The sequence below is a fragment of the Coloeus monedula genome (genome assembly GCF_965178545.1).
Source record: "Coloeus monedula genome assembly, chromosome: 1".
Lineage (NCBI taxonomy): Eukaryota > Metazoa > Chordata > Aves > Passeriformes > Corvidae > Coloeus > Coloeus monedula.
In genome coordinates this window covers 3,836,051-3,850,768 of record NC_138781.1, presented here as the reverse complement: position 1 = coordinate 3,850,768, position 14,718 = coordinate 3,836,051, and the positions used below count along the sequence as shown (strand labels likewise).

The following is a 14,718-nucleotide window of genomic DNA, read 5'->3' as shown; positions in this document are numbered from 1 at the left end:
GAACATCTCAGCAGCTCTGCTCATAGGTATCCTGGATAATCATCAAATCATTAACTCACTGTTAAAAGACAGGATGAACATCACTCAGTGCAAATTCAGAAATGTTTGTTTTCTTGACATGTGTGTGGCTCATCTCCAGTTCTTCCAGCATTTTTATCAAGGGCTACCCAGGGGAAATGGAAGTTCTTCCTGATCTGTTTTGCTCCCAGGTATTTTTCTCCTGGAAGGATTTCTAAAGAGCTAAACTGAAATGAATCCATTTCTGAGCAGCCCCATGCCTTGGGATGGCATCAGCAGCTACTTTGGCTGGTGTTTCCAGGAAAGGTGAACATTTTGTCACCCCAGCTTGGATGTGCCAAATGCTGTTGGGGACAGATGTCAGCTCTCCACCTGTGGGACCAGACAGGACAGCAGAGACAGGAGCAGCACCACTGCTGTCAGGCAAGTGAATTGTGAACTTCCTCCAAAGTCCTTTGCGTGAGAACTTGCAGAGTTGAAAAGGGTTTTTTTATTTTCTTCAAGCTGCACAATTTCCTTGGGCAGGTACCAGGTGCAATGAGACATCAGACACCTGACCTACTGAGACAGACACCAAATTTCAGTGTCTTCCTGTTTATTGGTCTTAAATGTCCAGTGAGTATTTATTGTAAGTGAAAACAGGGCATTGCACCAATAGCCAAAAACAGTGGCACAAAGTTGGTGCCCTGGCTCTGATGTATTCCAGTGGCTTACTGAGGGAAACTCTGAGCTCTAAAGGACCTCAGAGTTAACCATTAACTCACTGCTTCAGCTGCCACATTTCTCCTCTACTCAGACCTGCTCAGTGTCTGGACATCTGCTGCGCTCCTGGCAGCTACAACAACCTGCAATTTCTGACAGTACCTGCTGCAAATCCCTTTTTCACCCCAGCATGGCCCCGAGCCAGAGCAAACACAGAGATACTCACTGGACAGATTTCTAACCTGTAGATGTATCCCCTCCCTGCAAACACAAGATGCCAGGGGCTGTGCCTTGCTACTGTGATGAGTAAAAGCACTGACCTGGTCCTCACTCGTCAGGCACTCAAATCTCCCTCCTCCCTCTGTTATCTCTTTGAGGCACATGAATCCAAATGAGTTAGGAGAGGGAAAAGTTACAAAATGTCATTTATTTAAATTTGCTGTTCATTGCCAGCAAGCTCGAAGCTGAATATGACTGAGCTGTTAGGACAAGATGCCTCCACAAGCAGGGGATTTATAACAGCATCTTCCAAGAGATTTTCCAGCCCCTGAAAACAAGAGCAACATAAATCTGGAGGTTTAAATCGAGCTTGTGCTGAGAAGTCTTATAAAACATCTGAAGAAAATTCAGGATAAGCTTGATAAAAGTGGAAAGAGAAATTGCTCCAACTCTGTTGAGATACAGGCGATGCAGAATATATTACACAACTTTTTTCATCCTGCTGTGGCAAAGCCCAGTGGAGCGAGCGCAGAGGGACAGGGATCCAGTGTAAGACCATGAGCTGAGAAGGGAGGCAATTCTTGCATTTAAATGCCCCCTTGTTAGGATTTTATCACGAGGTTGTTCTTCTTCTTGGCTCATTATCAAACAGGATTTCCTTCCCTGCTCTCAGCTACAAAACCACTCTCAAGACAGGTGTCCTCTTCCTTTCCAGAGTAAAATAAATGATGCCTGGTTTTATTGAAACCAACCCAGAGTAGTGTTTATTATTGAAAATATACAGTATTTTTGAACATCACATAAAAAGCCTGGTAGATACAACTGCTCTAGTTCAAAATGCTCAATGGATACCTTTTGTGCAGCACGTAGCGTTATCCTCAGAACGCAAACATCCTCTTCTCATCACTGCTACTTTTACAGTGCTTCCCTTTTGTGTTCTTTTAAACCCAGCAAAGTTGTCCTTCCCCACCCCGATCCTCTGAGCTGAAAAAACCCACTTTCCAAAGGCTTTCCACTTACATTGTGCTGGAAGCATGGGGCTAAGAGGAATGAGGGTATTCTGTAGAGCTACTTAGAGCTACTCCTGTCCTTTGAAAATCTGTGTAAGAGCAGGGGCATGGTGCTTGCCAGGCTAAGTGCCCTGTGTGGATGAACAGTCCAGCGATGCCCTGACAATTCCCAGTCTGTCCAAGGGAGAAATGGGGAAGGCAGATAAATTTGGGCTTTTACCATCACCTTTCAGATGCTCTTTTTCTTGCTGCCACGAGTTCTCAAATGACAGTTTTGCAGAGAAGAAACTTTTTACAAAGGAAACAAGAAAGGGGTGGGCTATTATACACCAAACTGCTGAAATCATTAGGAATCAATGTACAGGGTGAGATGGGCAGCGTGTTAAAAATAGTCTTTGTTCACCACAATATGAAAGGGGGAAAAAGCCAAAAAAACAAAAAAACAAAAAAACAAAAGAAAGAAAGGAGAAAAAAAAAATGATTATTCCTGCCAGCGTGCTGTTTTAGACTTTGCGTTGTGAACTTCCACAGGATGCAGTCAGGGTTGAACCTGCTCCTTCTTTGAATCTGTTTCACCACCACCAGCTCCAAGAGGCTTTTCCCTGGTTGCCTCAAAGCAGCATCACGGATGCGGGAGATGAGAGTCTGCCGAAACAGGATGGGCCCCTCGCTGGGAAGAGATCAGCGAGGACAAAGGAGGGAAGTTTGCAGAGAGGGGCTTTGGGTGTGAGTGAAGACAGAAGAACTCCGAAGGCCACGGCGTGGTGGTGGGCGGTGTCCGTGCGGGGCGGTCACACGGCCGCGGTCTGCTTGATGCTGTGGAAGCTGATCCGTGTGGGGGACGTGGGGATGGACATGGCGCGTGCCACGCGCACCCGCAGCGAGTGGTGGTCCTGCCAGCGGTGCCACCTCTTCCTGGCGGCAGAACGGACCTGGGGAAAAACAGAGCAGAGGACGTGAAGGGAGAATTTCAGGTGTCCTCTGTGAGGGGGTGCTGGACAGTGCTGAGAGGAGTTATCATATTGTCAAGGCACTGAAACAGGGTTGATTCACAGGCCTGAAGAGGAGCTTGTAATTCATTGCTGTTCTCTTGGGTACTCGACTCTGGGAAAAAACATGACTTTTACACATCTCGTGTCTCATATCTGCTATCTTAAATACCCCAGAGCATTTCAAACAGGCCTAAACAAACGCAACTGAATCAAGCCCTCAGGATGGGTGGACCTGATGGATGGTGCATCCAAGATCTGTCCAAGACCCGATGGAATTCTTAGGGAGCCCCATCCCAGCGGTACAGCTGCCCCTGCTGCCCTTGTGTGTGAAGAAGCACTGGTGGTGTAACCAAGCACTGGTTCTGCAACGCAGGCACACATCACCCAGCCCTCGTGAGCTCCTGGTGCGGGCAGTGGAAGCTGCTCCACGCCAACAGAAGGTCATCCTCAAGCAGGTGCTGACAAATAGCTCAGATGAACCTTGAATTTAAGTGGGATTTTTTTTTTTCTATGGAGCACAGAGAGAGCCCAGGAACTCGGGCTCAAATATATCTGTACATAAGCAAGAGAAAAACAGGAGGAAGGAACCCTAAACCTCAAATGCAGAGGGAGGGAAGGCTTGAGATACTCCTAATATAGACCATAAACAATTCCTGCCAAATCCCTGGCAGAGAAGACTCGAAGTCAGAATCTTGGATGAAGCATTTGGACCAATTTCTGGATATTCTTGTTGATCTCTGCTTTCTGTAGAGAGAAAAGCAATTCAGACCCCAGGGAGATAAATAAGCCTACAAAATTAGGTGAGATGAATCCGGGCCCAGCTTCCTGGAGAGTCAAAAGCCTGATGTACTCATGACACTTGGAAAGGATGCTGATGTTCTGCTGCCAACCTGAAATCTGGTGAACTGTGAAAGAAGCTTTGTTACGTAAAACTTCCGTATCAAGCCAGGGCCTCCTTTGCCAAAACCACATTTTTTAGAAGGTGAGGTTATAAATAATGTAATCTAGACATTGCACCTCAACTACTGACCCATACATCTCTTCCTGACCAAGAGGGGACCAGTCAGTGTGGTCAAAGGGGATGATTCATCTCCTTCTAAAGCACGTGTCCAAAACAGGCCAGATATTTGTGATGAGATGAAAAATACCTATTCCCTTTAATTGGTTATAAAATGAGTCGAGACAACCAGCTCTATTTTACATGTCTGGATTACAAATGTAGCTAAGTTCAGACAATATTGGTATCTAACCCTGCGTATTTTTTAGTCTTTAATGTACCTATTTTGTACTTCAAAAAGTACATTATTATTGTACTTCATCCCTCAAAAGTAAAAAGGATTGCTCTTAGCCCAATTTTACCACAGACAAGGAGAACTTTGGGTATTATCAGCAGTGATGAGGTTGTGGAGAAGACCTCCAAGGGATCAGCTGCCATGGCAACTGCACATGGCTTGGGAGGAGCTTGCAGAGGCTGTGAAGCCCATGCTGGCACAGGTTCTCAGCTACCAGCACGTGGGTGAGGTCAATCAAAGCCACCCTGGGTGTGTCTGCCAGCACCACTGGCACTGCAGGGAAGATGGAGTAGAAAAAAAAGAATTTCCCAGAAATGAACAGTCACTGCTTTTCTTCGTTTCTTTGAAAGTTTGGGGATGTCTGCAGGGGCTCTGTGGGGTCTACTCAAAATACAAGGAACACACACAGCCTCCAAGCCCACTTCAGACCAGCTCCAAAGTGCTAAGGGTGCTCAGATGAGTCGAAGAGTTCCAGGAGTGCAGATGTTTCCAACCCAAACCACATCCTGTCAGTTTGAGGTGCCCCAGATGAACAGGATGAAGGCCTGATGGTTAAAACATACAAGAGTTCACAAGGAGGAACAGAAAGGGGGAAACTGCGCTCCTTCTCTTGGCTGGTTTCAATCTTCCCATTTCTGGGTGAGCTTTCAGAGCCTTGGACAGACCCCTGGGCTGTAGAACTGCTACTGAGAAACTGTGGTCTGGCACCAGACAATCCCTTCTCATCACAGCTTTGCCCATGAAATACACTCCACCACAGGTTTGTGAGTACCAGCCAGGGAAACAGTTTTGCAATTGCCTCTTTGGTGCCTTTTCTGGTGAAGCCTGAACCTGGAAGTGTGGCTTTTTTATCAGAGCCCTTCTAGAAGGCAGAGACTGGGCAAATCAGACCAGAGGATTCCTTTCTTTGGGTGTTTTCTTGACTATCTGTGATCTGTGCTACTGCCAGGGTTGACATGGTGGTTTTAGGTCATAGCTTGGACTCAGTGATCTCAGAGGTCTTTAACAACCTAATTGATGCTGTGATTCTGTGGTTTAAGACAAACAGCTGCAGATTTTTACAGTAAGGTGAGAAGAAAGCCACACTGGGTTTCTTTCTTCTGATTCTGAATCAATGATTTGTTTCTATATAAATAATAATGTTTGTTACACTTAGTAGGGCTCAAACAGAACCTAATGAAACAAATAATATGAGGTAATAGGACTGGAGAAAGAGAACACCCAATGAAAGGAGAACTAAAACTAAGAGAACTGTCAGGAAGAGCAGGATTGTCATGAATGATTTGGAGATGAGAATAATGTGATTAAACAACAGTGCAGAGGATTTCTGGAAGAGCCTCTCATTCTGAAGCAGTAGCTACAACATCTCTCCACCAGTTTCAGGATGGGGTTTGGTCAGGTTATAAAATGAGGTGAATGACACAGTTATATGGGATAGCAGAGTCGGGATGGACTGACTCAATCACGGACTGCAGCAGCCTGGACTGCTGGCCATCCCCTTCTCATCAAACTGACCTCTGTGGCTCACTGAACCCTCCTGGGAAAACAGGAGAAACACGGGAAAGCTGTGCCAGGGTGTTGCACTTTTCTGGACATTCACTACCTGCAAACCTACCATGGTTCCAGCTGGAGAGGCAGAGGGATCCTCGCTCCTGATTCTGGGTGGGAGGGAGGATATAATGTGCACCCAAAGGCAAATCCAGGTGCCAGAGCCCATGCAAGGGGGGAGGCACCTCCCCTGAAAGACTCACACCCAGACTTGGCCAATTATCACAGAATCCTGGAATGGCTTGGGTTGGAAGAGACCTTTAAGTTCATCTCAGTCCAACCCCCTGTCATGGACAGGGACACCTTGCACTGGACCAGGCTGCTTCAAGCTCCGTCCAATTACTGGATCCATTATTTATGCTTCCAATACAGACAGTGGAGAAAGAGACAATCCCTCTCAGGATGGGACTCAGGCATGTGGAAGGAAGTAGTCCTTGCTCCTCTGGGTACAAACCCAGCTTAACTGAATGTTGGGCTCCTCAGACAAGTGGTTTAAGTAACACATAAAGTGTCAGATCATGGGAAATTGTCCCATGAAGACCTGATATGCAGAGGGATGTTGCCTCTCGAATGCTCCTTTCTCCCCAGATGTCACCGAATGCTGAGATACTGTTAGAGAAAATTTTCCTCCTTTCTTCTGCACTGAAATTTTGGCTTTTTTTTCTGAGAAACCAGTGTGAAGAGATACTTACTCAGCCAGTGAAGCCAGATTAGATTTATCATTTGTGCTTCAAGCCAACCAGGTCAAAAAGAGCCACCTGGAGATAAAGATGTGAGTCTAAACAAGCAGCTGGCCTTTGTGATATGGTTTGAGACAGAATAAAAAAGTAGTAACAAAAATGCTGTCTTCTTGTACAGCTGGAGCCATTCCTAACGGACTGGGCACATGGAAATGGGCTCTGCACTTTCAAGGGTGAGGGCAAAGCATTTTTTAATGACAGAATAATTAACTGCAATTAGTAGGTGAATGGAGTGGAAGCAGAAAAGGTTAAGGTAAAACTTATACCTTGTACTTGAACTCAGAAACAAAATGCTAGGTTAACTTTAGGTAAGAAAAGAAAAAACTGGCTGTGGCTGCTGTAATAATGTGTTAAAAAAGACACCAGAAAAAGCTATTACACACTGGAAGAGTAAAAGAAAAAGAGAAAGCAAAATAGGAACTTCAAACATGGCTGTTAATCTCTGTAAGAGCAGCTACCTCTATTTATTAAGCATTTCTAGAGTCAGAACCATGTCCCAGAGTCTGCATCAGCATGTTTATAACCTGAAGTTACCAGCACTGGCCTGTAACAGCCCAAGGATGCTGCTGCCATCAGTGGTTAGAGCTTAACAAGGAGTCTTGGGAACACAAATTATCAGCCTCACCTCTGTGGAACTTCAGTTGCTTGAGAGGACCAAAATTATCCCAGCTCTGAGCACAGAGCTTTGTGTACTGTGAATAATCACAGTTTCTGAGTATGTGTTCAAATCAGGTTTGCCAACATGTTTGTGCCTATAGAGTGTGGGCACTGCTTTGGAACAGCCAAGAAAAAGGACTTGGATAATGGGATGAAAAGCAATCAGTGGGTGACAGTTTTTCTCTTCTGACTGGATCACCTAACCAGGGACTTGTCAAACTTTTAGATCACATCTGATAAGAAATATTGTTAAAAACCTCTTTCCCCCCTCCTCCACAGCAGAACAACAAAGAAGAATGAAAGAGGTGGAGAGAAGGATGAAAACATTCAGAGAAGGTTTTTTTTGACAAAGTAGACATCAACTTTGGACTGCTGTTACCTGTGCTAGATACTGGCTGCTGGCTAATTTCTTGCAGCCATCAATTAGAAATGAGCTGAAAAAAGAGCAACGTTAAAAATCAGATTTTTGAAGAAATGTCATGTGTCATGAGCAGAGAGGAAGAAGTTTTGATCTTACACAGAACAAAGGGGCCCATTCACCAGGGGATTCTTGACATAATAACACTAAAATACAATAGTTATGTAGGTGTCTGATAAGAAGAATAGGAATAAATGAGCTGCCATGGGAATGGGAGCTGGAATTAGAAGTATTGGGATGCCACCATCCTCTGTCCCCAGGAGACATCCCTCACCTGGCAGTGCTAACAAGTGAGGGCCAGGGGGACAGCAGGCCCTCCCTGTCTGTAGAGTAAGCACAGAATCCCAGAATGGTTTGGGTTGGAAGGAACCTTAAAAATCACCTCATTCTATCCCCTGCCATGGGCAGGGACACCTTCCACTATCCCAGGCTGCTCCAAGCCCCATCCAACCTGGCCTTGGACACTTCCAGGGATCCAGGGGCAGCCACAGCTTCTCTGGGCACCCTGTGCCAGGGCCTCCCCACCCTCACAGGGAAGAAATTCTTCCCAACACCAATCTGTACATTCATGGTGTTCAGTAGTCTGTGGCTGATTAACTTCTTGCTTTGCTCAAATGCAACTTTTTATTCCCAGAAATCCTGATAAGAAGGCAAATTAATTAAATGAGTAGTATTTACACAGATCTCGACGGGCTTTAAAACAGACTGATTTTTTTTTTTTCTCTGAAAACAGGTTTCAGTGGTGAATTCAACAACTTCCACCTACATTTAAGCACCTTTGTGCTGCGTTTCAGATCCCTGTGCTGCAGTTGGAGGTGACTGGAGAATAACTTTGGGCTTTAAACATCTTTGAACAGCAGTGCAAATTGTGGAAAGTGGATGAAGATTGAATCAATGTTTTTGTAAGCTACAGATGAACAAGAGGGACTTTCAAGCAATGTCCAGACCAGCAAAATGGAACTTTAAATTTCAAGACACTGGTCTCACTGTGTCTGACTTTGCAGAGAAATTCACTTCCATGAGGTTTCTGAAGTCCTGGCCTCTCCCTGCATCCATCAGAGACAGGGGCAAGGCCATAAGGTATTGGCAAGGGCTGATCAAAAAGAGACAGCCAAAATAGATCACTTGGAATCTACCCTCATTTGCGTGAATCACTGCCCATAAATGAAGCTGAAGGTGATAAGCTCAGCTGGTTATGTGCATCTATCAGCTGTCTAATGTTAAGGGGAATAAATCCCATCCATTACTTAATTGTTTAATACTTAAACTAATGTAAGGTGATGCCTTAGATGGTACCTGGAAAATTTTCCAGAGGGGTTTAGGGTGTCCCTCAGGGAGGAAGGATGGCAAATGCTGGATTTAATAGAAAATTCTGTGAAGCAGCCGTGGGTCAAACCTCCCCAGATCCTTGGAAGGATTAAGCACAGGATGATTTGAAGCAAAGAAACAGAGTGGCCTAAGCACACAGACCCCCTGGACCGACCTGTGGATGTCCAGGTGAGGAGTTCTAATGCTCCCAGAGAGACAGGATTGGTTTCATCCATGTTTTGTAAATAAACTACATCAGTGAGCAACTGCACCTGTGTCCTACCCTGCTGCTGGGGCTTTGCCCAGCTCCCACAGACCCAACCCCTGGGGCCAAGGGTGCTCCTGTTACCATCACACCAAATACTGAACTGAAATCCCCATACAGGTGCCATTATCAGTATTCAATCCTCCTGAGGTCAGGAAGGGATGTAGTCAAAACAATCTGGAGGGCTCAAAGGAAACAAAAACAAAGCTCAGGTAAAAACATTGTGGGTTATTTTTTCCCCCCCAGGTACCCTACATCACACCACTATTTATGTAACATTGTTATGGCTTTTTGTCTCCCTAAAAAAATTATCCTGCTTAATTGGTCTGCAATTCCTCGTTTTTTTTTTTTCCCCCAGAGTCTTTTGCAGCAATTCCATATAACCCCTTAACAGGAGGATATTTTCACAGCACCTGCCAGACTGGAACGTCAAAGTTTATTTCTAAGATCACAGCACTGCCATTTTGTTATCACAGAGTACAGTTCAAGAAGCTGGAACAATTCTGACTAGTCATAAAGACTTGCCACACATTTTTGGGTGGAAACAAATGCTGCTCGTTTCTTCTGGGCCACAAAGGACCAGAACTAACCACAGCAGAGGGAGGCCATGGGTGCACCCAGCCCACCTCAAGCCCCTGTGATTTTATTGTGGGGTGCTCTGGAGTCAGCTTGACATCAGCAGTGGTGGAATGAGAAGGAAAACGGGGTGGGGAAGGACCCTCAGAGCAGATGGAATTAAACTTGAGCCCTCTAGTCCACCTCCACATTCACATTTATTCAGAGATTTTAAGGAATGCTTAATGCATGTCCTTTGGGCTCGGAATGATTAATGTGGAGCCTGCCTGGGCTGATGGGCAGGGGATGAGTAACCATTCCAGGGGTGATTCAGAGCTGGCAATTCTAATGAACAGCCTCCCAAGGTGATCAGATCAAAGGAAGCCACTTTGAGCTTAACAGATTTTGAGAGACAGATGGTGCTTGGCTAAAGGTCAACAGAAAAAAAATTAAACATATTTATTGTTGCCTCGCACCTTGTTGTGAGGGTAATTTACGGTGGCATCTGATCTATTCCTCTCTGATCATGTTTTCTCTCTAAGCCAGCTAGCTGCTTTCCATTTGAAATGTCAGTTGATCGGTGATTATTGATATTGATCAGATAACGTGGTTATTGATATTGATCAGATAACACTGAATCTGAGTCCTGAGCTAGGAATTCAGGCTCTAAAAGGACGTTTTCAGACACAGGCCTGGCTAGCTATGGATCCCTCCAGGACATGGACAGAAATGAAGGACACAGAACTCATGAATTACAGAATAATTAAGGCTGGAAGGGACCTCAGAAGGCCTCTGGTCCAATGCCATGGTCAGAGCACATCCAGCATAGTGGTTTCATCCAGTTCTGAGATTATGCCAGGGTCTTGTCCACTCATTTTGAGCACAAACAACAGAGATCTCAAAACACCTTTGAGCCTCTCTTCCAGTGCTATGCTATCCTCACTATGATATTTTTTCTGCCCTGTTTAACCAGGATTTGCCTTGTTCCCTTCATTCAGTTTCAGAGTGCAGATTGCTCTCCCTGGGCAGCCCCTCATCAGGCACCATCCCTTTACAGATGTAGGTTGTTCTCAAACACTGCCATCCCCATTCCCAAGCCCCTGCTCTGGGATGGCTGTGTTGGGATCTCCCACCATAGCTGCAAGATTTCCAAGGATCAGAGAACTCTCTGAGGGATCTGGTGGTGACTGGAAATTGCATGAAGCACCTAATAACAAGGACAAGTGATCTCTGGAGGCAGGGATTCTGATTCCTCCATTACACTCGTTTCCATCATCACTGCTGAGGTAGCAGGAGCAACACCAGCCTTATTTAGAATATGAAACACTATAAAGGCACTCTTTCCCTCTCTCTCTGAAATACTTCAGTTTATCTCAGGAGAAAACCATCACTATTAAGAAGGTCTGGCTGAAAGGTAGACACCACACCAGAAAGGGAACTGGATGGAAGATCCATCTTCCTTTAGAGAAGTTTTGTCTGGAATCAGTCAAAGGTAGAAGAGAAATTCCGGGAGTGCTGTACCCATCTTCCTGTGAGCAGCAGGTGCACGCTGAAGAACTGGAAGGAGAAACTGACCTGCAGGAGAAATTGTGCAGCAGGGATTTTGTGGGAATGCATTCCCTCAGCACAGTTTCAAGCCATTCACAGAATCACACAATCACCACATGGCCTGGGTTGGGACATTAAACCTCATCCAGTTCCACCCCCTGCCATGGGCAGGGACACCTTCCACTATCCCAGGCTGCTCCAAGCCCCAATGTCCAACCTGGCCTTGGACACTCCCAGGGATCCAGGGGCAGCCTCAGCTTCTCTGGGCACCCTGTGCCAGGGCCTCCCAATCCTCACAGGAATAAATTTCTTCCTAACATCTAATCTAAACGTGTTCTCTTCCAGTTTAAAGCCATTCCTTCTTGTCCTGTCACTATGTGCTCTTGTAAATTCTATCTATCCTTGTTACAAAAATCTCCATCTTCAACTTTTTCTTTTTTTTTTTAATCCAGTATTATCTGAAATTAAATTCAGCCTTGTGATCTGTGAGTTGACTGAAAAAATTTTGAGGAGCATCTTTTTTTTTGCAGTAATTGAAAAGGAAGCTCACAGGCTGCATTCACTCTTCTGAAGTGGCAATCAACAAAAATGCATGCAGATTTTTCATTATGCTCATTTTCATAACATCTTCAATTCTCAGAAACCTCTAATTCTCAGTTTTCTTGGAAGTCCAGAGATGCTCTTTTCCACTTGGATCAAATGACATTTGCATATTTTGCCCTCTAGTGCTGGTAGATTTTCTCTGTGTCCAAAAAAATATAACTCTTTTTCCATAAAGTCTCTAAACAAATTAATGAGTCAAGTGCCAACAAGTGCCTCTTGTGCCCATCCATGGCACACACAGTTCATGCAAAACAGCTTCAGAACACTTCAGAAGCAATAAAACACAAAAACCTGTAAACTTTTAAACTGAACTGCTCCTCCTCCGTGGATTCACTGCAATAATTTGTGTATAAAGTGTTGGCTTGGAAAGAAGGAAGGGAACAGAGCTGGGGAAGGGTCTGGAGCACAGATCCGATGAGGAGCAGCTGAGGGAGCTGGTGGGGCTCAGCCTGGAGCAAAGGAGGCTCAGGGGGGACTTTCTGGCTCTGCACAAGTCCCTGACAGGAGGGGGCAGCTGGGGAGGGATTGGGCTCTGCTCCCAAGTCAGAAGTGATAGGACAAGAGGAAATGATCTCAAATTGCAGCAGGGGAGGTTTAGATTGGATATTTGGAACAATTTCTTCGCTGAAAGGGTGGTCAGGCATTGGAACAGGCTGACAACCAAAGTGGTGGAATCCCCATCCCTATAAGTGGTCAAAAATCGTGTAGATGGGAATGTGGTTTGGCAATGGGCTCGGCCGTGTGCTGTTAATGGATGAACTTGATGATCTTAGATTGGTTATTTGATTTAATGGGTTTTTTATCAACAGCTGAGGGGCCTGACACACCCTCTCTCACTGCAGCCAACAAAGCCAGTCCAGGAGCTGTGTGAAACACTGTGTTTTGTGGAAATGAGGGAAAGGGACGTGACTGCAGGCCCAGGTCAAATGTCCACTCAAAAATGAAGGAAATAAAATCATCCTGTTTGAAATTCTTTGCACAGACTGCAATTTAATAGATTCACTTTTTCCCTTCAGTGATGCCACATCTGTCAGACCAAATCACTGAAAATCAGGACATTTTATGGCAGTATCAGCTATTACCAAGGTGTCATTTTTGGTTAGATCTCAAGGCTTGTTGTTTAAATCACAGGAGGCTACAGAGGAAAAACTCTTTTCTGTTTCATTTTCCAAACTTCACAGACAGACCTCTGACAAAGGGACAGAAACTTAACAGAATCCCAGAATATCTCAGCTTGGAAGGGATCCATAAGGATCATCGAGTCCAACCCTTGCCAGCTCTGTAGGCAAACTCTTCTCTGGAACAGCCTCTCGCATCCTGAGTGTTTTTAAGATGCTGATTTTGATCTTTAAACCCAGTTTTAGTTGTAAAGAAGTTTTGAAGCTACACAGACTGCGATGCTCAGATCTTGTGGGAGCTGGACTGAGGGGTGCAGCATAAAGCTACCAGAGCCAGCAGAATTTTCCACTTTATTTTCAGTTCATGCAGGTTTGTCAGGACACACGGTTCCATTTCCTGTGACTCTATCAAAATGCAGTCTCAAGTAATAATTCTGCCATTTGCTCAGATTCCAGTAACTGCCATTAATGCTTGTCCTGTACCCAAACCAAGTGATTTTCACATCAGACTGAGAAATAGTCTCAACATTTACTAAATCTCACTGCAAAATCTCTACGAGCACTTTAAAATACAGGCACTAAATTCATTGCACAATTTCCTTTCCTCAGAAGGGACTGGGGTTAAGTGTAGCCTCTCCTTATTCTGAGAACATTAAAATCCAGCACAACTGTGCAAAGGCTGCATCCAATTCCAGCCCTGACAGGGAAGGAATTTTTCACGGGTCCCTCGGTGGCTGCTGAAAACATCACCTCTGTTCCTTTACTTCCTGTTAGTCTCCTTCTTTCTCAAAAATACCTCCTGATGAGAAAACTCAGTAAAATCACACACTGAGCCTCAGGAAAAAACCCAAATCAGGTTATGGGGGATTTTCAATGTGGTTACCTAAGGAGTAGAACATCTCCACAGCCATTCCTTCACATCTGAGGGACCCACAGTGGTGTTTCCTCTGTCTTCCACTAAATACAGCAGCTTTGAGTCCACCAGCAAAAGGAAATACATAAACTGGGAAGGGACGAGTCTCCCAGACATGAAGCACTCACTGAAGATCTTATGAAGGATATTTTGGGGTTTTTTTGAGGGCAATCCATAATTTCTGAGCTCTGCTACAGACAGTTACTGGCAGTTTGTGAGTACCCAGTGGGATGTGTATCAAATATGGGATGGGAGAGATGCAGCTGAGATCACAGCATTACGAAAGCTTTAAATAAATGGATTTTCCAGGCTTTTTGCTTGTGTCATCATTCAGAGCGAGCCTGGCAATGTGGGGGATGAGTAACCTGATAAAGACCATCACATGCATTTAAAGAACCCAACTCTGCTGTAACTGGAAAACCTGAAGTATTTAAAAGCTTCTGAGACAGCAAGTTAGCAGCTCAGCTGTCACCGAGACAGGAACATCAGGCTCGCTGAAGAGATAAGAACAGGGCTTCAGTGATTCCATGGCTACTGAAAGGCTGCTCCTCACAGGTTATTTTCCTCTTTTACAGTAAAATCTGGCACCTCATGGGGATTGAGTGGCATTGCCTTCATCACCACTTCTAGTAGGGATGCCTGGCTGGGAGCAGCTCAGCTTTTATAATAGTTTACTGTAAGATGCAAATTTGTTTTCTGGACAATATGATTACACACCCAGAAAGTTCTGAAAACTCACTGCGTTTGCTACTTTCTTCGGTGCAAAGCTGAGGCTGGAACATAGCAGGAAATTTTATCCTTTAAAATCTTTA

The 14,718-nt window shown here is 44.9% G+C and overlaps 1 protein-coding gene across 4 annotated transcripts in view; it reads right to left on the bottom strand.

Moving 5' to 3' along the window:
- Positions 1-1,163: 1,163 nt before the first annotated feature.
- Positions 1,164-14,718, bottom strand: part of CRHR2 (corticotropin releasing hormone receptor 2) — a 142,373-nt gene continuing 128,818 nt past the window's right edge. For all 4 annotated transcript variants that reach the window (XM_082280295.1, XM_082280296.1, XM_082280297.1 and 1 more), the window contains one exon: positions 1,164-2,881. In XM_082280295.1, coding sequence (XP_082136421.1) covers positions 2,741-2,881 — 141 coding nt within the window. In that variant the 3' untranslated portion in view covers positions 1,164-2,740. The remainder of the gene's footprint in view (positions 2,882-14,718) is intronic.